Consider the following 21,820-nt stretch of genomic DNA (forward strand, 5'->3'; position numbering starts at 1 on the left):
CCACCCCCTGAATTCAGTCAGTCATGCTTCAGCCCAGCTAGTTTTAATCAGCCAAGAAGAGGAAGGATGAAGAGGGAACATTGTTAGGTGCACGAAAGCACCATGTCAATGTAATCAGGTTGAAAAAATTGAAACTGATCCCACAGAACATGGTTTGATGGGGCACTGGAAATCTCTTCTGGGACTGCATCAGTCATGGCATCTACCTTGCTAAAGAGAAGAATGTATTTGTCCTCAAAGTGCTTAACATGGAGGGTCTCTGTGGTGTCCCAGACTCCATCAGCTGATATACTGTAGGTGTCAACAGCTAATGGACCACCCTGAAGTTCTTCTGGACCGTTTCTCGAGGGTGCACCAAAGCAGGCGCTCTTCACTGCTTTCACCATCATGCTCTAGCATATGTCCAGTCATTGTTGCACTAACTCGGGGTAGTCAACCTTTTTACACCTACCGCCCACTAATGCATCTTTCTTGAGGGTAAAATTTCCTTACCGCCCACCAGTGCTCGATGGAAGGAGGATTCAGCTTGTGCCATAGAACCCCCTACCACCCACCTAGAATCCTGAAACGCCCACTAGTGGGCGGTAGGAACCAGGTTAACAACCCCTGCACTAACTGCACTCTAACCATCCTTGACTTGTTTCCTCACGTGTAACTCCCAAGTACACCAGGGAGCCGAACATGCTCCACAGTATCGGAGAGTATGCTCAGAAACAATTATATTTATAGTCCTCTGAATCTCAAAATTCCATAGCAAGTCAAGGGCCTCAGGACAATCACCAGAACTACCAACTAGAAAATCCCTCGGAGCATCCCTTTTGAGTCCTTAGAATAAAGTTTAAAACCTGTAAAGACAAAACAGCAAGAACACCAAAGGGGCAGAAGACCTGCAGTTGCTGAACTCCCTTTAAACCTGGTTAATGATTCTTGGCTCCTCAGAGAACAAAACAACACTGAAAAGGTCCTAGCCCCTGATAAATTAGATAGCGGTTGAGCCAGCAACAGCACTATCACATAAAAAGCAAACAAACAAACCCCAATTAAATAATTAAAACAGATTGCGGAGCTCAGCCAAGAACGACCTTTCTCAACGCCATCTTGGCAGCATCCTTTTGAGTCTGTAAATCTCTGATGGCAGATCATCCCAAAAAGGTCCACCGCTTATGTGGGGTGAATTGGTAAATACTGCGTTGGATTCCTCTGTTGCGCAGCTCTAAAAAGTCTATTTTGCTTGTTTATTTAAGACACTTATATACTGCTTAATCATCAGCATTTCTGAGCCCTTGCAGTGGTGGAGACACAAGATGGGATACAGCCCAATGTCACCTGAATAAGATTCAGAGCATAACCAAAGGGCTAAGCACTGAAGGGGTGCTTAACTTGGGATGCATATGCACAGGATGTAGCTTTGGACTCAACAAAGCCTGTATGTGTGGACTTATACTCTGTAACCCCCAATCAGTCCCATAGGGGCTATGTGAACTAATATTAGAAACCAATATAGAAGTGAGAAAAACAGCCAGTTCTGAGGCAGCAGGAGGAAATGTTTTTCTGTATTGTTCATAGCAACTGGTATTGAAAAGTTGGAATATATTACTGCAGTGTACCCAAAAGAATCAAATCAGCAGGCCAAAGCAGAACTACTCAGTTTGATTATTATCTCATATCTCATTATTTCTACATCAATATGATTGCACATGCCAGATGGTCAATATTTAGGGTTCTAATTCCAGAGCTTTTTGATTGTGCATTATGTTTTCAAAAATAGTAGAAATAATTTCCTAATAATAGACTCCAGTAAGACCCTGAACTATGTAAAGTGCTAACAGTTTACATTTTAGGAAAGCTCTTTTATGCTTTATACTGTTCAGGAAGCATGTGAAATCATACTATTTTTAAAGTCTTTAGCCATGTCACACAGGAGTAAGACTAAGGAAGGCTAAGAAGAGAATCGCCCACTGCAAACCAATAGAGTAGTACCTTGGAACTTGAACGGCTCTGTTCTCGAACATTTTGGCTTCCAAACACAGACAATCCGGAAGTAAGTACTCTGGTTTTCAAACATTCCTTGGAACATGAACGTCCAACGTGGCTTCCGCTGTGCAAAAACCTAGTTGTTGGCCAATCGGAAGCCACGCCTTGGAACTCAAACATTTCGGAAGTCGAACGGTCTTCCGGAATGGATAATGTTTGAGTGCCGAGGTACCACTGTACAGGCAACAACCCATTTAGGTGTGTTCAAATGACACACAATTGTGCACATGTGCATGGCGCATGGCGCCAAACCTGGAAGTAGCATAAAGACATCATGAAAAGGGGCAGGACAGGGTGGGGGCAGAATGGGCTTACATGCACTCTGCCCATGCATGTGGGGCTCCAGAACATAAGCCCCGCACAAAACGAGTATTGCTTGTCCTGAAAATCAGAGTTAATTAGGAGAGCAAAGCACCAGAATTACAACCAAGAATAGTTAGTACCTATGAAAATACCTATGATAATATCACATACCCTGAAATCTAAACAGTGCAGGTTCACCACAATTATCATTGAAATGTGAAGGTGCTCAGCACAAATTCATTATTTATCTGTAAACATTGAAATAAGCACTGCTGACTGAGGGTTTAAATTATGACTACACCACCTTCGTAGAAAGGCAAATAATAATGTACAAATAATGCTGTTAGTAAGTCAGCATAGCGTTTTTTGTTCTACAAAATCGAACCTGCAAGAGAGACAGACACACACACACACGCGCACGTGCGTGCACACACACACACACACACACACACACACAGCGCTATACCACTGCTTGCATTGCTCACCAACACTACCTACAGTCCATGACTCCCCAAACCACCCCCCCACACATTCCCTGCACTACAAACCTTTAGACCAGTGGTGGGGAACATTTTTAGCTCCCACAAGTGGACAAGGCAACCCATCTGTCAATCACATGGGTTGCCCAAATCACAACACCAAAGATTGAAATGAGGAGTATGGAAAAGCTTGTAAAATCTTGCCATGCACTGATCACCCCATTGCAATTCTACTCCTAGTTCTCCTTAGACCCTCAGTGTCCTTCGAACCCAAGCATCTCTCCCCCCCCAATATCATTTTCTCACTACCTAACAGCATCTCTGATCTTGTTCCATATCCATCACTCCTCTCCTCTCGTGACCAACTAACATTTATTTCTCCCACACCTGTCTCTACCCTTCTCTTCCTGCAAAAGGACCTCCCCCCTACTATCCTTCTTTCTCTACCCAAGAGCATCCCTCCCCCCACCACACATACCCTCGTCTCTCCCCCAAGAGCACATATTCTACCCCCACATCTTTTCCTCCCTCTCTCTCTATCCAAGAACACATTATTTTATGTGCCCTCCCCACACACCTCACCCCAAATCCTCTTCCCTCACACAACACTCCAAATGCATCCTCTGCCCCACACGTATTTCCCGAAACCTTTCTTCCCTTTTCCCCAGTGGGTGGACTGAAAGGAAAAGTGCTGGACCAGAGTGGAGTAGCCTTTGCAAGCTTTCCCTCTCTTAACCTGCTGCCGCTGCGTCTACCATGGGGAGCAAGAGAAGGATGGCTGCATTTTCCCCTCCTGTCTTCTGTAACCAGTGGTGGGAGTGATAAAAGGAGAGTGGGAAAGCCTGCAAAGCTCACCCTGTGCTGATCTGCCCACCCACTTCCAGTTACCTCCTCTTTGCCCCTGAGGCCACTTGTCTACCAGGGCAGCTTACCAGCAACTGCCTCGCTTCATCGTCACTTTCTAGGCCTGTGAGGCTGCTGAGGCTGAAATGGTGGTGTGTCCAGAGCACAGTGGAAGCAGAACACATTGATTGCTAAGGGACTTCCCTGCTCTACCTGTTCTGCTGCAGCTCTTCCGCCTCCCCCACAAAACCTACACTGGTTGCTTGCCTGTCTATATTGCCTACCTGCTGCTCTGTCATCATGCTGCAGTTTGTGGACAAGCCAAGCACCGCTGAGCATTTTTCTTGCAAAAATAATATATGGCAAGTTAAGAAATCGCTTTCCCTCAATTTAATGTGGATAACAAGACACCTAAAATGAGAATTGGGAAATACAGGAACAGCAGTGAGGAGCAGCCTCCCCCAACCTGGTGCCCCTCAGATGCTTTGGACCACAACTCCCATCATCGCCTGGCATTGGCCATGCTGGTGCAGGCTGTGAGTTGCAGTTCAAAACATCTGGAGGCCAGCAGGTTGGGGAAGACTGGTGCAGAGGTACAAGAAAGCAGAGTGGCTAACATGCACCAAATATCAGGCACAAGAAAATAATTTTTCAGACATTAGTTGCACAGCCAATATTATAAAAGTCAAGGGGTACACATGCTGAACAGGAAACAATACCTGTATTTAGCACTTTTAAATAAGCAGCCTATGAAACAGGGGTTGTTTCTTTGATTGTTGTTGCTGTTGTTGTTTTGCTAATTAGCACTAAAATGCCGGAAGCCTACATGCTTGACAGACAGAAAGATACTATTGTGTGTACACACTCCTTTCCTATCTGTTAGAAAACAAATTGTTCTGATACTCCAATCTTAACTACCGAACAGGAAACTCTGGTTACATTTCCTGAATAGAACTGACAAACCTTAGAATGCTAAGGAAAGTATGCATAGAACAGAAACGAGAGGAATTTACTGAGGGATTTGTATGTGTATGTGGGAGACTTCTCCCCACTTTCCTTTTAAACCTAATATGACTGCAAATCTCAAAGGGTGGGTGGGACTAGCAAAGGCTTTCCACAGGAGCAACAGACGCTGGCTTCCTTCTTTCCCTTCATCCCCAGTGAAGAGAGAGCAACACCCGTGTCCTCCACAAAGGAGAGGAGGAAGCCAGTGGGGTTCTCAAGTGATGAGAACAATTGAGCAGCTCCTGGTCCTGCTGTTCTTCAGAGTCACACTGTGCAACCACAGCTTGATGCTCACTGAACACTGCTGGTCCAAGGACCACAGTTTGGGAACCCCCAGTTTAAGCCATGAAAGTTGCCCTTGAACTTGTGCACAGATATTTCAAACATATTAATGCAAAAATAAGCAAATTTTCATTTCATTAAAAGGAAAAGGCGTGTTTGGGGCAACTGACCCTGGAAGGGTGTGCATGTGAGGAAAGGAAACTGCAATTCAAAAACTGAAACAGAGTTGAAAGGCAAAGTGTAATACATTTCCATGAGCCTGGGAAATTTTAGGTTTTTTTATACAGTGGAGAATGCAAAAGGCATCAAGATTTTACATGGAGGCAGGAAAGGGAAAGGAAACCCAGCTCCCTTGAACTACAGGGGATCAGCTTTCAAGGAATCTTCCTGTTAACTACATTCTTCGCAAATAAATTATTCTATTCATATTCTCCCATAGAACAAATCACAATAAAGAAGGATGGGCATGCCTCCCTGGGTAGTGAGTCAAATTTATCTTTCCACTGACTGGAGATGGTTAGTAGCAAAAACATGAAGAATGTATTTAATACAACGAGGAAGTGCCCAGTGCCTGCCATCATCCGACAAGAATGTTGCCTGGCAATGACTGCTATGAACTGTTTGCCCAAAAGCCTTCAAATCATTTTTGGTAGGCACACTCCAAATGCAAGCAGTCTATTGCTACACATAATGTTAATTTTCAAATGCGCATACTGTATAGATTTGATCTGTTTGGACTTGCAGTTGTTGCATAATGATAGTGTTAATGCAAAAAGAAGAAGAAGAAAAAGCATCTGTTGGCAGTTCAAGGGCAATTATGTTAAAATTTTCAAGGATTTCTGTTTGAGAAAGAGCCCCAACCCATTATTATTCATTATTATTATTATTATTATTATTACTTATTAAATTTGTATACTGCCTTTCATCTGAAGATCACAGGGCAGTTCACAACATAAAAATACAACATGAGAACACAAAATAATAAAACCTAAAAACCTCCACTAATAGCCCCCCTCCCATAAACACATTTAAAAGGCCATATAATGTTAGTCAGCCCAAGGCCTGGTTCTTAAGAAATGTTTTCACCTGGTGCCTAAAGATATGTAACGAAGGAGTCACATGGGCCCCCCTGGAGAGAGCATTGCACAAGTGGTGAGCCACCACAGAAAAGGCCTGTTCTCATGTTGCTGCCCTCTGGACCTCTTGTGGAGGAGGCACACAGAGAAGGGCCTTAAATACGGTCACAGCTTCCAGGTGGGTTCATATGGGGAGAGGTGGTCCTTGAGATATTGAATTCCTGAGCTGTTTAAGGCTTTATAGGTCAAAATCAGCACTTTGAATTGAGCCCGGAAATTAACTGGCACCCAGTGTAGTTGGGCCAGGATTGATGTAATATGCTCAAAACATCTTGCGCCAGAGAGTAACCTGGCCACCAAATTCTGCACCAACTGAAGTTTCCAAACTGTCTTTAGAGGCAGCCCCACCTACAACACATTGCAGTAATATCACCTAGAGGTTACCAGAGCATAGACAACAGTAGTTAGGCTATCCCTGTCCACTTAGGGGCACAGGTGGGCCACTAGCCAGTCTAGGGAACCACATACTAACGGTGCCTCAGTCTTAACTACTGACTAAGACCTTTGGGAACAGTGCAGATTTAACCCAGGCTACCTACTAGCTGTAAGTTTGCAAATGAGCATCATGCATTTTCTCCCTTTTACTTTTTGTTCACCTTAAACTGCTGTTATATGGTTCAAACCTGCTTAGCATCAATCCTGGTTTAGCATTACACCCACTTAAGGGACAGGGAAAAGAACGAAGAAAACAGAAAGGGCCCCGCTCGATCAAAGTAAGGGGTCCATCTAGTCTAGCATCCTGTTTCTCAGAGCTTTTAGGAAGGCTGCAAGCAGGGCATGATGACAATAAACATCCCCTGCTGGTACGTAGTGGCATGCTGACTCTTAAGCGGAGGCTTCATCACAACTAAAATGCCTTTGACTGAGCTATTTCTCAATGAATTTATCTTAATTCCATTTTACACCCATGCAAGCTAGTGCCCATCACTATTATCTTGAGGCAGCAAATGCCCCTTGCACTGAGCAGGGGGGAAGGGAGGCTGCTTCCAATTTGCAACCCTTGGTGTGCAAGGAGCCATTTGTCTTCTTCTTCAAGTGCCCCAATGTTTTCACCTTTCTGGAGTCCTGACAAGACAACTCTTCTCACTCAGGCCGCCGGGTTTACTGGTCATGTCACTGTGCAGTCTCTGAATAGGCCCAATGCAAAATGCTAAAATAGTACCTGTAGGTGAAACAGGCTGCCTTCATTGTGAAAATGCAAGCTGTAAAGAGCTTTGAAAAGGAATCCTGCAGTGAAGAGTGCATGTCTAGACTGGAATTATTAAAACAATTACCAGTTATGCTGGCTCCTGTCTTTATTCCCCAATAACACCCAGGTGTATCACATAACTTCCTCCCTTCAACCCTTCCCCACATTTCAAATTTTAGACTGAAAGCTCTAAGGGCAGGGGGACATGCCCTTCTGCACTCTGTAAAGTGACATGGACACTGAAAGTGCTACAGAAATCATCATCATCATCATCATCATCATCATCATCTGGGAAAGCTAGACGACCTCTTGCAACATAAGAGTCAGTATGACCAAAGGCACCAAAAATGAATGAACACTAGATAACTTGGGGAAAAATACTAGATTATGTATTGTGAATTAAATAATTGTGCAGTCAATGAAGATATCACATTTCTTTGTGCTTTCTCGTATTTCAGGGTTTATTTCTTTGCTCTGCTTTATGGGAAACCCTCAAAGAAATATGGATTCTTCTATTACATTAAAACTACATTTAGCTGTCCTAAATTATGGGAACAGATCTGGATACATGGGCACTAACTCTCAGGATAATTTTGTATTTGGCTTCTTTAAAGTACCAAAAACAGTGTAATAAATGAAAGTGCAATTATCTCCAAGTGCTTACATCACTCCTTTAAACAGTATACATGCATGCACATTATCTGTGTTCTGGGGTACAAATTTCGTTTCTTCTTCATTCCCCTTTCATAGAAGTGGAATGGAGCTATATAGTAGTCAAGAAGAATCCTGCTAGCCAAGAATCATGGACTCTGCTACCTTAAAACTCTAACCCTACCCCTATCAGTTAACATACAAATTACCATCAACACTAAGGCTAGCAAAACTTCTTGGTCAATTAACATCTGCTCAAAATCATGCTTCCTTCATGACATGAGGCAGTAACAGTGTTAAATTTAGGAATGCTCAGAAAGTGGTTTGGACTAAGAATTTATGTTTTATGGCATCTTCAAGTAAATTCTGAATCAGACCCAGAAAACCCCCATCTCTGCTTAAATGTCAGGCCCAGTTCAGAATGGGCTTGCCTGGCTCAGTCCCTACCTCACTGATGCTGCATATGACCCTCTATCTTTCCTTGTTTAGGCTTCCTAAGTTGCACCAGAAAGATCCTGCTGCAAAGTCTTAATTAGACAGCAGGACTCTGGGCCAAGAGCATTCCATGCACAGGGATCCCTGGGAAATAGGTCTTGAAACTAGAAATGCCCATGGAACCCAGTGGTTGACTAGCATTCTACAGGATAATGGAAACTTCAATTTGAGAATTTCTCCACCCACCCCTGCCAAATGGGGTTAAAGGAAATAAAGATAGTAAGACCATAACAAATTCAAGGGGAGAACCTTAAGAACGACTGCTCAACAATACATGAAAAATAGTTTGTAAACCTGTTCTGAAATGGTGTAGTAAACTGCTTCCAAGGTCAGTAAATTCTTGAAGAAGCTGGAAAACACAAGGCAATTTTTTTCATAATCTAGATTGCTATAAATCACACATTCTGCTGGTTTACTCAAAATCATACATTTGGTCTGTCATACACTATTTGGGTGCAAAACACAACAAATGCTTCAGCATATTTTTTTAAAAAACATTTCTCTCTCCTAACTACCATATCATCACATTTATAGTCATGAAGAACAGTAAAGACTGTGCCGAAAGAAAAATCCATGAAACATATAGCCAGAAATGTTCTTCGCTGTGGGTAGTCTCATCCCTTCTACATAATCTGTGTGATGTGGCCAGTTAACAAGAACTCTATTCCATGCCATTCAGAAAGGACGGGGAGGAGGGCAGGATCAGTGCCAGTAATGTTAGGAAAGCTGATTTTTCATCACATTGCAACCTTTGACTTCATGAATGAGGGGAAAACATGTTACACTGGTGCACCTGACTCACCTCTCCCTTTAATAAAAAATATTAGCATAAAAAGTTAGTTCTGAAAATATCAATTCCACTATTTATTCCTTACATACAAAGAGTGACATTACCAGGCATAGAATTCTTTCTCAATTCTTTTTTTCCTGATCACCTTCTCAAAAGATCATTTGGCCAGCCTTTGCCAACCTGGTGCCCTCCAGATGTTTTGGACCACAACTCTCATCAGACCTAGCCAGCATGGCCATACTTGCTGGGTTGCAAGAAGCTGCGGTCCAGAACATCAGGAGGACACCTTGTTGGAAAAGATTGCCCCAGGCTGTTTTCTAACTACTGCACAATAATGTAAAGCAAGAAGCTACTGTTACAACCATGTGGAAATATATGAAGCCACAGTCTTTGAGCATACCAGCAGGTGAACTCCCTGCATTTGATTCAAAAAGCTGAAATTCTGGAAATGCAAAATATGTTACAAAACCCACAGCAATGATATGAAGCACACTCCACTATATGCCTACCACCTGTCAAGACAGGGATGCAGTCCTGAAAACTGCCACCTTGTGACCCACCAGCCAATCTAAACTTATTTCAGTGACTGAACCTGTTGTAGTGCAGTGCACCAGAGCTCGGGCTACAACAAAGCATGTCTCAATTTGATTCTCATCTCTACTGTGAGCTCACTACTAGGTGGCCTCTCTCTCTTCCAGCCTCACTTAAAGTAAGGTTACCAGATTTTTTTCAATGAATCTGGGGACACTTTAATCAATCAATCAATCAATCAATCAATCAACTAAATACTACACGTTCGGGACATTGATGTTGCAGTGATGGCGGTGGCAGCCGCTGCCTTGACCTCAACCACCACATCTCCCCTTCCTCCGAGGCTTCTATCTCCTTTTCCCATGAGCCTGGGCAGCCCCTGAGTTGTTAGTTCTTCAGTGGTGGTGGTGGGGAAGTGGTGCGTGGTGCGTCAGGCATGGAAGGCGGAGAAGGAGGGCCAAGTGTGGCAGCAGCGGTGAGGCTCGGGCAGCGCGATGCCTCCCTTCCCATTGGAGCAGCCCCAATCCATTCCTACTTGCGTGCAAGCAGGAGGGGGCGGGGATCCCTCAGCTGGGAAGGCAGGCTTCCCGTTGCCTAACTGAGAGATCCTTGCCCCCTCTGGCTTGCAAGCAAGCTCTTATAGGCAGCGTAAAGCCTCCCTTCATACCTGAGAGATCCCTGCCCCGCTTCTGCTTGCACGCAAGTAGGGGTTAGAAGGCTGCCCTGATAGGCAGCATGAAGCCTCCCTTCACAGCTTAGTTGCTGGGGTCAGGGAAGGTGGAGGCAGCCTGGAAGTTGCATCTTAAGAGCCTCTGCACCACCATCATATGGAGACTTCTATGCAGCTCCTGAAGCCAACCAGAGCCAACTGCTCCAGGCTGCTGAGACTGCCGCTGCTGCTTTTCCCGGGGACATTAGATGAAATCCGGGGATGGAATTTGCCCAGGGACTTATTCTCAAATCCAGGGACTGTCCCTGGGAAATGGGGACGTCTGGTAACCCTAACTTAAAGCACACAAGCCCAGCGATCACTTCTCATATCAGAGCAGATAAACTGGGGACAAGTTAAGAAATTATTGTAACTCAGTAAGGTTTGCAGGTCAGTAAGGCAGAAAAGGCAGAGGGTTTGGCTCCCCTGACTCAAACAGCACTTGCGTGCAAGAACTAGACTTTCCCGCACTTTCTACATGAATTGAACAGATGTGAACAAACATGGATGTACTTGTCGTGTGTAGTTTGGCCCTTGGGCTATAAAGATATGGTCTCCGAAAGCCAGGCTGCTGCAGTGCATCCTTGAACATCTGCTGTCAACTGGGGACAGTACAAAGGCGATAGCCGCCCCCCCCCCCAAAGAAAGTGCAAACTGGGCTGTAGCAGTTCCTCAAAAAAGGGCTCTCCCAAAGGATGGCTGCTGAGTTTATAAAGCATAAAAAGAATTTGAATAGCAAAGGTTTGTGAAACCGTCCAGACAAATGACAAGAAAGCAAAAATACTCAATGAAAAATCAAATCCATAGCCCTCAAGTTCCTCTCCTTCAGAGTATGCAAGAGAGTTGGATTGCCAGCAATAAATTTATGAGTAGTCAGGGTAAGCACAAAACAGATTTGTCTCATGCCAGTGACGCAACACATTACCATTTGTTAAGTCAGATCCTTTTGTGGCCGGAAGTGAAGATTATCCCTTAAACTGTCCCACCCCTCAAGGTCACCAGAGCTGGGAACCATAAGATCCAACTCCCATTTCCACATTGATAAAGCAAATTCTTCAGTTACTGGCATCCAGGCATTGCTTCCACAACACATAAAAGATGCTATTCAGACCCTATTAAACTGGCTCCAAAAGGGGTAGCTGATCCCTTTCTTCTAGGAATTCTGAAAGTTTCAAAAGGGAACCCAGGAAAAGTCAACATTGGGCCCAGCAACAGGACAACACCACAAAAGTCTGTATCCAGTGCAGGGAACTGACATTTCCTTTTCTCCCGACTCACCCAGCTCCTCATTTTGTGGTGGGGTGAAGGTCTCCCAAGGGCATCGTAAGGGCCAACAAATAATGACTCCTTTTGACAAAGTGGGAAGGCAAGTGGACTGATTAGCAAGAAGACAGAATTCTTCTGGGGCTCTTGCTATTTAATATTGCAAATTACAAGGCACTAATGGCAAGGTATCAATTATTTTTATGAGAAACATTGTTGGCATCAGTTCTGCATCAGACTGAAGAGAAATTAGATTGCACAGGCCTTCTGCAGAGAACTGACCATGGCTACATACAATCTGACAACAGTATATATCCTTTTCTTTGGGAAATGATCCCAAAGAAAAAATAAACAAACCAAAAGGGGAAGAAAGGGGGCAGGGTTCTGGGGTAAATGACTTTGGCAATCCCAGCCACCACTGAACCCGAAGGGTTTGGACTAAACACTATTTTGGCTTTAGGCTAAATCCCTGGACTGTAACCCCCACATTAAGTTGCAATCTTACTGTATTAGCAAAAATATGGAGTATTCATGGTAAAAAGGAAAAAGAAATTGTAATTTTTAACTAAGACTGAGGGTGGGAGTATCCAAGAAGCCAGTACCAGAGCTACAGATGGTCTGCCCTGTGAAAAAAATAATATTTAGGATTCCAGGGCACCTAAATCAAATGTCCAGGGGCTACGCAATTATGTGCCTGGGACAGATTTGTGTGTGTGTGTGTGTCCCAGCTTTGTCTTTCACCTTCAGAACTCAAAGGGGAATTAAAGGGCTAAAGTAGTAGTAGTAGCAGTAGTAGTACCCTGCCCATCTGACTTGGTTGCCCCAGCCACTCTTTGCTGCTAGCTCTAATATTGTTCCCACTTAAAGAGTTATGGAATGATACAATCTATTGCCAGACAGAGGAATCTCTGGCCAAGAGGCAGCTCATTTATGCTGGCCCACAGAGTAATTCTTATAATTGGGTTGTTTAAACAAGGATCATAGAAATACTGGTATGCTTCCGAACCTAGAAGTTCAAAAGCATACCACTGCAAGTAGACAAACAGGTACCGCGAAGGTAAATGGCGTTTCCGTGCGCTCTGGCTTCCATCACGGAGTTCTGTGCGCCAGAAGCGGTTTAGTAATGCTGGTCACATGACCCAGAAAGCTGCCTGTGGACAAATGCTGGCTCCCTCGGCCTGAAAGCGAGATGAGCGCCGCAACCCCATAGTCACCTTTGACTGGACTTAACCGTCCAGGGGTCCTTTATCTTTTATTACCATAGGAATAACAAGTGATACAAAGAAACAGAACAAGTACCATGCCATTTGTACATCACAAAAATAGCATAAAAATTTGCAGTAATACTTGGTTCGTGACTTGGTTTAAAAGAAAACAATAATGAAGGGGAAACAGGATAGAACAGAGTTAGCAGATAACATTCAACATCACATAGCTACATGCCTAATCAGAAGCCTTTGCAGTTGTGCTTAGATTAAGTATGAGTAATAGTCAATTTTCCTCTTACGTTGCTACCGAAACAATTCAGTTTTAAGGGGAAAAAATATTTTCAAAAGTAAGGCAAAGAGGGGGTGATTCTCTCCTTTATAGTTTCAAACACCATGAGTGGCCTGATCAGCAGTGGGCAACCATCTGAACTTGTTTTCAGTCCGGAAGTGAAACAAGACCACCCAGAAATAAAGGTGTACTTTGCATATGCTCAGGAGGCTTCCTAGGTATAGAGAAGTATATGAGCCTGTAAATGAAAGTATTTATTAAACAAACAAACAAACAAACAGAAAAATTGACTTCAAGCACCTATGAACTTTCAGGTTGTAAATAAACTAAAAACAAGTATAGAATGTAGAGTAGCTAGTTGAGAAAGGGGGAAAAGAAAGAAATTGGAGGTGAGTGAAAAAGGAACTGGCTTGATCAAGCTGTGAACAGTTTACAGAAAGGATCCTGGAGTGAGGCAGATCATGGTTGTTCTTATTATTATTGATTTTATTTTATATCACTTTAGATTTGTAAGAAAAAAATCTCAAAGCAGTTTACAACCTACATTAAAACATCAAATAAAACGATCTAAAACAAAACATTACAAACGAAAATCAACTATAAAGGACACAATTAACAGGAAACTACAACTTAAAGATTTCAAAAGAAAACATAATAAAGGAGGTCAAGTACAGAATACATATTTAATGAAATGATGTTAACAAAAAAACTTAAAAATTCCAAAATTAACTAAAATATAAAAATAAACATTTGAAACAATTTAATTAGCAAAAGAATAAATTTCTATTTTAAACATAGCACATTTCTGCTGCTGTTGCTGCAACTGCTGGTTCATGGTAGACAGCGGCTGTAGAAGCTTGGGCTCAATGGTCTGGGTCTACACACTAAGAGACCTGTGCCAGGCAGAGAAGCTGAGGGACTCCAAGATGACGCTAAGTATGCACTCAGTGTCGAAGGAATGTGCATCATTAAAATAAAAATATTTCCCCTCCATCCACTGTATAGGGATGTTTCCGGAAGGCCCCCGTTTCCCTCTCCTACTCTCTACCCCCAACCACATGGACATGGAATGTTAACATTTGGAACTGGCAGCCCGAAACCTGAACCTTTAAGTGCGATAAGAGCACAGGAAGAAGATTGCTAGTCCAACTAGCTCAATATTATCTACTTTGACAGGCAGAAGCTCTCGGGGGTCTCTTGACAGTTTTCAGTTCACCTGCAACCTGATCTTTCTAGCACAAAGGTGAGGAACCCTTTTCAGCCCAAAGGCCATATTCCCTTATAGGCAACTTTCTAGAAGCTGCATGTCAGTGGTGGGCAGAACCAAAGACAAAAGTAGGCAGAGCAATGGATGTGACTGTTACCTCTATACAGCAGGTCACATCCAGGCATGCAAAAGCCATATGTTTCTACCCCCCCCCCCCCATCTCTCCATCCAAGCAACCATGAGGCTTTGTAAAAGTTTTAATGGAATATTGCAGGCAGACAAAGCACTCAAGGAGGGCTTGGAGTGGGGCTGCACAGAGTCCCAAAGGCTGGATGGGGAATGCCAAATCTCTTGTCTCTGTCTCATGCACACATTGCCCCAGCAAGACCTGAAAAGTTCCTGTTCCCTGGAGCTTTGAAAAGAAGTACTCTTCTTACGACACACACTGGAAAATTTTGTTGCAATTCCCAAATTTAAATCAATTGTGCAATTATTGACACCAGTGTGGGCAGCTGACTCAAATAAACATATTGCATGGCAAAATACATTTCCAGTCCCTGGACCACTGCCTGAAGATTGAAAAGGCACACAGTAAGAAGTTAGCTTATGCTGATCCAGTATACCCATCTTTCAGAAAACAGAAAATCACATAAAAATCTATGAGAGACTGAAGTCCAGATACTAATTCTATTATTGGCCACTGCTATAAAAAGAATAAAAAAGTATGTATCAGCCTAGGTATGACTCACAGGTGGCATCAGGTGCCAGGAAAGTGAAGGGTTAATTACTACTTACCTCTCCAGTCCAGCAGCTTCCCACTCAAGAACAAGATGCCACTGAAAAATAAGGTGTCATGGAAATGTGTAGGATTAAGTTAACTGCAGCTGATCGGAAGCACCTGCTGGAGACGTAGTGAGAATACCTGCTGTTTGAGAATGTTGAATGTGTCCATCCAAGCTTTATATTTACACACAAGGTTTTGTGTCACACTTTCCTCAAATAATTAAAAAAAAAAATCAGAGAAAGGTGATATGATAAGGGTCTGTTATACAAAAGCCACAGAAAATTTTAGGCCACAAAAACCTCCCCACAAAAAACAGAACCCAGTTACAAGATTTTGGGACAACAGGCCTATGGAATCAGTAACTGTGTGAGGAAAAAACCTACTGCATTTCAAGCGGTCAGAAATTCCTATCAGCTGAGTGTGGCTGAGATAAATGAAAAGAAACAAAATCTTACCTAGTAAGTGTGTACTCCCTGAGTCCTGAATGCAGGTTCATGGCAGAAAAGGTACCTATACATCCACGCAATCGTTTGTCTCGACCAATCTTCCACGTTACAAAGAGTGGGCTGTTTGGGAAAGAGGAAGGGGAAAAGGAGAACATGACAGGAGTTCTGACTGTGATCAAATCAAGTCACCCACCTCACAGTTGAGAACAAAACTATGCTTGTGAAATGCTGTTAACAGTATTACTATAAATATGCCTCAAGACTCTTTGCATATGTTCTTAAGAATACTGTTGTAGTTGAGGTGTCAAAAATACAGGTTAGTGGAAGGAAATGAATAGGAAGGATAGAATACTTTTCAAGCGCTTCTCCAACTTCCTATGCAACACTGTACATGTTTCACTACTGCTTCTGACTGTAGATCAACCTTCCACAAGCATGGTGCCCTCATGCTGTTTTGTACTACAGTTCCTATCAGCCCCAGCAAGCTGTTTTAAATGAAACTTTAAGACCTGGTAGTTTAAATCTGCTCTATCTGTCCCAGGCTTTGAATAAATAGCAAAGCTGATTTTAGTGCTGATTTTGAGGTTTTATTGCTTCTGCTGTATTCCAAGTACTACTAATTTTACCACGTTTGTTCTGAATAATAGCATTCTACTTCAGTGATGTTTCCATTTGATTGGAAGCTGCCTACAATTCCCCCCCCCCCGCAAGGTAGGATAAAAATGTTTAAAGCCTATCCACAAATGTGACTACCCCTTTCCCTCTTTATGACTCACACACTTCTGAATTATGCGTCGACACACACACCTAGAAACAATTAACTTTCCACAAGTGACCAGGTAAGTGGTTAACTGTGAGCTGATGTGGAAAAAACAGGAGCATTTCACATGAAGAAGGCTGTAGATTTCCATCCCAATACGCTGAAGAGAAATCTCATTAGCCTTACTATTATTATTTCTTGGCCTTCTTATCTACCCTTGACTGTAAGGTCCAAGGGTAGGTTACAACAAAATAATATGCAAGTTTAAAACCAGTTAAAGGAACTTACAACCTGAAGAATAGGGAGGGTAATAAAAATATATCTCTGGTGTCAAAGGCCAAGATAAAGAGGTGCATCTTCAGCACATGATAAAAGCTATACAATGAAGATGCCATGCCTCTGTGATGAGGGAACTGCTCCTTCCCAGGCTGCTACAGTTTGCACTCAACTCATAAAATATAAAACCACAGAATGATTAAAATAACAGAATAGCACAACATCAATGCAGGAGGAAAGACATCCTACCCCGTCCCCCCAAAAGACAGAGCAAGCCAACCATCAACCAGGTCAGCAGACTCCCAACATCCACCGGCCTCTATACCACAGATAAGGAAACAGGTTGGTTGGTACCCATGGAAGTCTGAGTTTCCATCCCTGCTTTAGAAAGAACAGGATGGAGGAAATCACAGAACATCTCCCAATGATGAGAAAAGATAGCAGAAGTGCATACAGATCTATTAGGAAACTCTGAGGCAGGCCAGAGCAAGTTACATTGAGAAAGTAGGCAATTATCAGTAATTTTAGTCTGTTTATGCTGGTAATTCCCAAGTGCCATGCCAAGAAAGCAATGCTAAGAGTGCTGTGAGAAACAAACTTGTGGGCAGAATTGTGTCTTCCAAATTTCACTGGTGCCTTGTGGAAGCCCAATATTTGCTGTGTGCCCCCCCCCGCCTCTTGCCTTCTTCTCTGATCAATTCACTACATCATAGTTGCGACACCCAGCAGTGCCCCTTAGGCTCGGCATCCAGAGCAGAGGAACCAGTTGTGTTTAACTAAATCCACCTCTGTCCTTTATATAGTGTCACCCATGAATCACTTTAGCAAGGAAGAAGAAAGGTCCCTGCCTCAAGCAGCTTAAAATGTAGAAACACACAAAAGGGAGATAATAGTGGAAGGGGATAAGCTTGAAGGTAGGGTAAACAGGAGGAATATGCAATTACATGTAGGTAGACTGAGCTGCACGGGAAAGGATTTCTGCAGTACCTCAGAAGATGCATCTCAATCATTCTATTCAGTTGATGAAGGAAAGCAGCAGAATAACCATTCCTTGAATGAAATGTGCCCAGGAGAGTGACTAATGACAGGGAGTGGGACCCCCCCACCCTCATTTAATTTTTCTGCAGAAAATTTTCTATTTCATAATTTCATTAGCAACAATGAATGCAAAGCTTGGCAGTTTCCAAGTTTTTAGCTTTGTTCTCTAAACAGAAGTAAAGCAAATATGCTAAATTAGATCACTCTCTAGGACATTATAAAATTTTCTGATTCAAACTGAAAACTTCCCTAATTCACATAGGAAAACTAAACGTTTTCCAGGATGAGAGCAAAGATGTTTGAATCAGGAAAAAGAAAATAAGTGAAGCGTTCATCAGCTATCAGAAGTTTAGGGAAAATACAGTCATACCTTGGATTCCAAACACCTTGCGACTCGAATGTTTTGGTCCCTGAACGCCGCAAACCCAGAAGTGAGTGTTCCGGTTTACAAACATTCATTGGAAGCCGAACGTCTGATGCGGCTTCCGCAGCTTCCGATTGAGTGCAGGAAGCTCCTGCACTCAATCGGAAGCCGCACCTTGGTTGTCAAACATTTTTGGAAGTCGATCGGACTTCCAGAATGGATTCTGTTTGACAACCAAGGTACGGCTGTAGTGGTTTTAGCCTTCTATGAAAAAGATTTCTCTTGTCACACTCTATTCCAGTGCAGTGTCTGGAAAATCTTTGGTCCTCAATATCAAGAGTGCCATGAACTTTCTGCAAGTGAGGCTGGGAAGCACACAAGTCTGCACAAAAGAAAAGCTGCCACTTCTGAGCCAAAGCCACTGTTTGCAGACAGCCTTTTTTCAGAAACAGGAGAGCAAATGCTATTCACAGCGACGCTGGCTACTCATTGTGAGTGCACCAACCTGCTGCAGCAATGCAAGGCAAAATTCAGTCAGGGTGCCGCACTCATACATAGGACCCTTTACATAGACCGCACAAGCAGTGCAAGTATTAATAGAAGCACACAGTTTATGGTGATGGATACCCTTAAGAGAATTAATCACACTAACTTTTCCCAGGCTTAGGGAGGAATATTCAGAATTCTAAAAAAAAAACCTGGCTGTAAAGCCTTTGACAACCAACCAGGGTTTTCCCCATGAATTTCAACATAAGCTCCAGTTGTTGTTGTTTATCATCAACCTCATCATCACTTTACTCATAAAAATGACTCAAATTGACTTACAAAAAGTTAGTTCAATCCACAAACAATTTCATGTATATGGAATCTATTTGCATATACCTATACCGATTTAAGTTGGTGAGACTTTTATATTAGCATGCATTTATTTCCACTATGTAGGATAGTAAACTTATTTGAAAATCATAAGTTAATGCAAGCTGGCTACAACAAACCATCATCCTGAGTCCACAGCTGATCAATACTTTTATGATTAGGTCTGCTGAAAGTGATTAGGACTAATGAAAATAGTGGCAAGCTTTACAGTTTGTGTTCAGTGGCCTTCAGCCCCAACAGTAGGTATTACCAGCACAGGCCAAAAACAAAGATTATTTTTTTAAAAAAAAAACCCCTCTGCTGGTTGGTCCCCCTTGGAAGGGAGTCTCAATGATTATGGTGCCATAACCGAACAGGTTGTGCTCCTCTCACTCATATTTTATTCAGTGGCAGATGCCATCAGGAACAGGGCCCTTCCTTGAGATCTTAACAGACTCCCTTATAGGTACATGCCATATGGCAGAACATGATGCCTATGGTATTGGGCTCAGGTTTCATAGCTAATTGCTAGCATTCTGAGTTGACCTGGAAACAACAGCTGCTAATGGGTTTATACAGTAAGTATCTTGGATATGTAAAATGGAGTTTTGATGACACAGAACCATAATGTATTATTAAGAGACTGGAAGTGAAACAGCCTAGGCTTTGGAATACCCTCCCTTTTGAAATCCATCTGGCACCAACACTGGTTGTTCTTCACCATAACTATCTATTTAGTCAGGCTTTTAATTGGGTGGATTCTTGATACATTGGGCCACTGATCTAAACAGAGGTTACACTAATTAAACAATATAAACACCAATGGTATTATTGAAATGGTTTAATATCCTTAATGGAACTGAATTGTTAGTTTATATTATTTATTAAAACATTTAGGGGAAGCTTTTCCATCACCTATGATCTCCTCACTGAGAAACTGCTATTGTGCTTTCTGCCATCCCAGTGATTGCTGAACAGTTTGAAAACCACTGCTTTGGGCAATGATATCTGCCCCAAAGAGAACCCTGCCTTAATTATATAAAATACTTCTTACTGTAGGTAAGAAATTTCAGGAAAAGAATGAAGCCTCCTCATCGCTTACTTTCAATGCCCCCCCCCAATTATTCTGATCTCATTGGACATTATTTTACTATCGCCACAATAGGCATCTAAACAACTGGACTCAAGAAAGTATTTTTCTTCTTTGAAACTGGTAGTCTGAGGATTAATGTTCCAGATACTTATGGATTACCTTTTGCAGGGGATTATTATCCTCAGTTGCTGTGTAAAGCAGAAGGCAAACCGAGAAAGTGAACGACTGAGATGTGCAAAATGGTTCAGAAGTTCAGATGCTCCCATCACTGCCTCATGATAGTATACTTTACTTCTGCAGACTTAATCCCACCCTAAGCAACCCCCTCATTAATGTTTTACAACAAATTCCATACACTGTACCAGTGACCTACTTTCATACAATGTCACTGGAGGTACTCTAAAAATCAAAGATGTGCCAGCTATTTTAGTAGTCAGCCAGCAAATTACAAGAGTAAATGATCCGGGATCTGTCATGCTCTCAGCAGCAAGTGCCTGAATTATTCCTCTGAGGGACACCAAATGCAACTCACCACACGCCCTGCAGGTGCTGCTTTGCGTTTTCAGAAATGCAAACACTTTTCAGGGCGGAGGGATATCCATAATGACTTTTGACTTTCCACATGAACCGATATACCTGCACAAACAACAGCAAATCTAGGCATCTTCCAAGACAATGGAGAATCTGTATAGGAGATGGGGAACCTGTGGGTTCTCCAGATGCTGTTCTCCTAGCCCAGGTCACAGATGATGGGAATTGTAGTCCGACAACACCTAGAAGATCACAGTCTCTGCACCCCTGATATATAAAAGTCATTTTCCAGCATTCAGTCAGTTTACCGTAGCCTGGAAAGCGGTAGGGAGACAACTACATATGAAACACATATAGGATTCTCCTGGTTCCACCATGATCCACAAAAGGAAGGCAGGGGGGAAATGAATCTCCTCCCACCCCATATGGAGGAAAAGGGCTATGAATGTGATGCATTTTTAAAAAATGCTTAATCCCCTCCCCCTCAACTTGAGCAAGGAAATGGGTTTGAAAACAGATAAGCCATGATGCATTGTCTCCATTCTGCTTTACTTTCCCCGTTTTTGGTGGAAGTGGGGAGAAGCAACAAGTTACTTAGCTGTATCTCTACCAAGCTGCACTCCTTGCTTTGGTAAGCAGAGCCTGGGCAGAACTGCAAAAGCAGGCCTAGTCCAATTCACAAAAATGGCCTCTATGATGGACAAATTTATGGGACAATTATCCACCCCCATCTCCTTGCCCTCCCAATTCATCAGTGGTCATTATCATAGACCTAGGGAGAAGTGAAATTTGGCCTGTTTCTCCAGAACCAGGCCTGTCCTATGCTCACAAAGGGAAAGAAGTTTTAGTAGTGAATGGGAAGAGAAACTGGGAGGTGGGGATGCTGAGTAGGGAAAACACACTGAAGCCAGAGAAGTGAAGAGGAATAAAGGCCACACTCATGTAACAAGACTTGGAAAGGGAAAGGCTAGAACTCTCTCATATAAAGCATATCAACCCATGGGTGAAATTTCTTGGACTTGTATAAAACCAATACAGTTGTACCTTGATTTTCGAACAGCTCAGTTCTCTAACGTTTTGGCTCCCGAATGCCACAAACCTGGAAGTGACTGTTCCAGTTTGCAAACTATTTTTGGAAGCCGAATGTCCGATGAGTCTTCCGATTGGCTGCTGCGCTTTGGTTTTTGAACGTTTTGGAAGCTGAACGGATTTCTGGAATGGATTCTGTTCGACTTCCAAGGTACGACTGTAAATGCAGA

At 42.8% G+C, this 21,820-nt stretch overlaps 1 protein-coding gene across 7 annotated transcripts in view; it reads right to left on the reverse strand.

Annotated features, from left to right (window-relative positions):
- AMMECR1 (AMMECR nuclear protein 1) overlaps positions 1–21,820 on the reverse strand; it is a 123,671-nt gene that overhangs the window by 36,874 nt on the left and 64,977 nt on the right. For all 7 annotated transcript variants that reach the window (XR_014543690.1, XR_014543691.1, XR_014543692.1 and 4 more), the window contains one exon: positions 15,654–15,764. Coding sequence is in view for 3 of the 7 variants with exons in the window: in XM_083596028.1 (XP_083452154.1) it covers positions 15,654–15,764 (111 nt within the window). In the remaining 4 variants the exon portion in view is untranslated. The remainder of the gene's footprint in view (positions 1–15,653; positions 15,765–21,820) is intronic.

This window comes from Podarcis filfolensis (genome assembly GCF_964270895.1).
Source record: "Podarcis filfolensis genome assembly, chromosome: Z".
NCBI lineage: Eukaryota > Metazoa > Chordata > Lepidosauria > Squamata > Lacertidae > Podarcis > Podarcis filfolensis.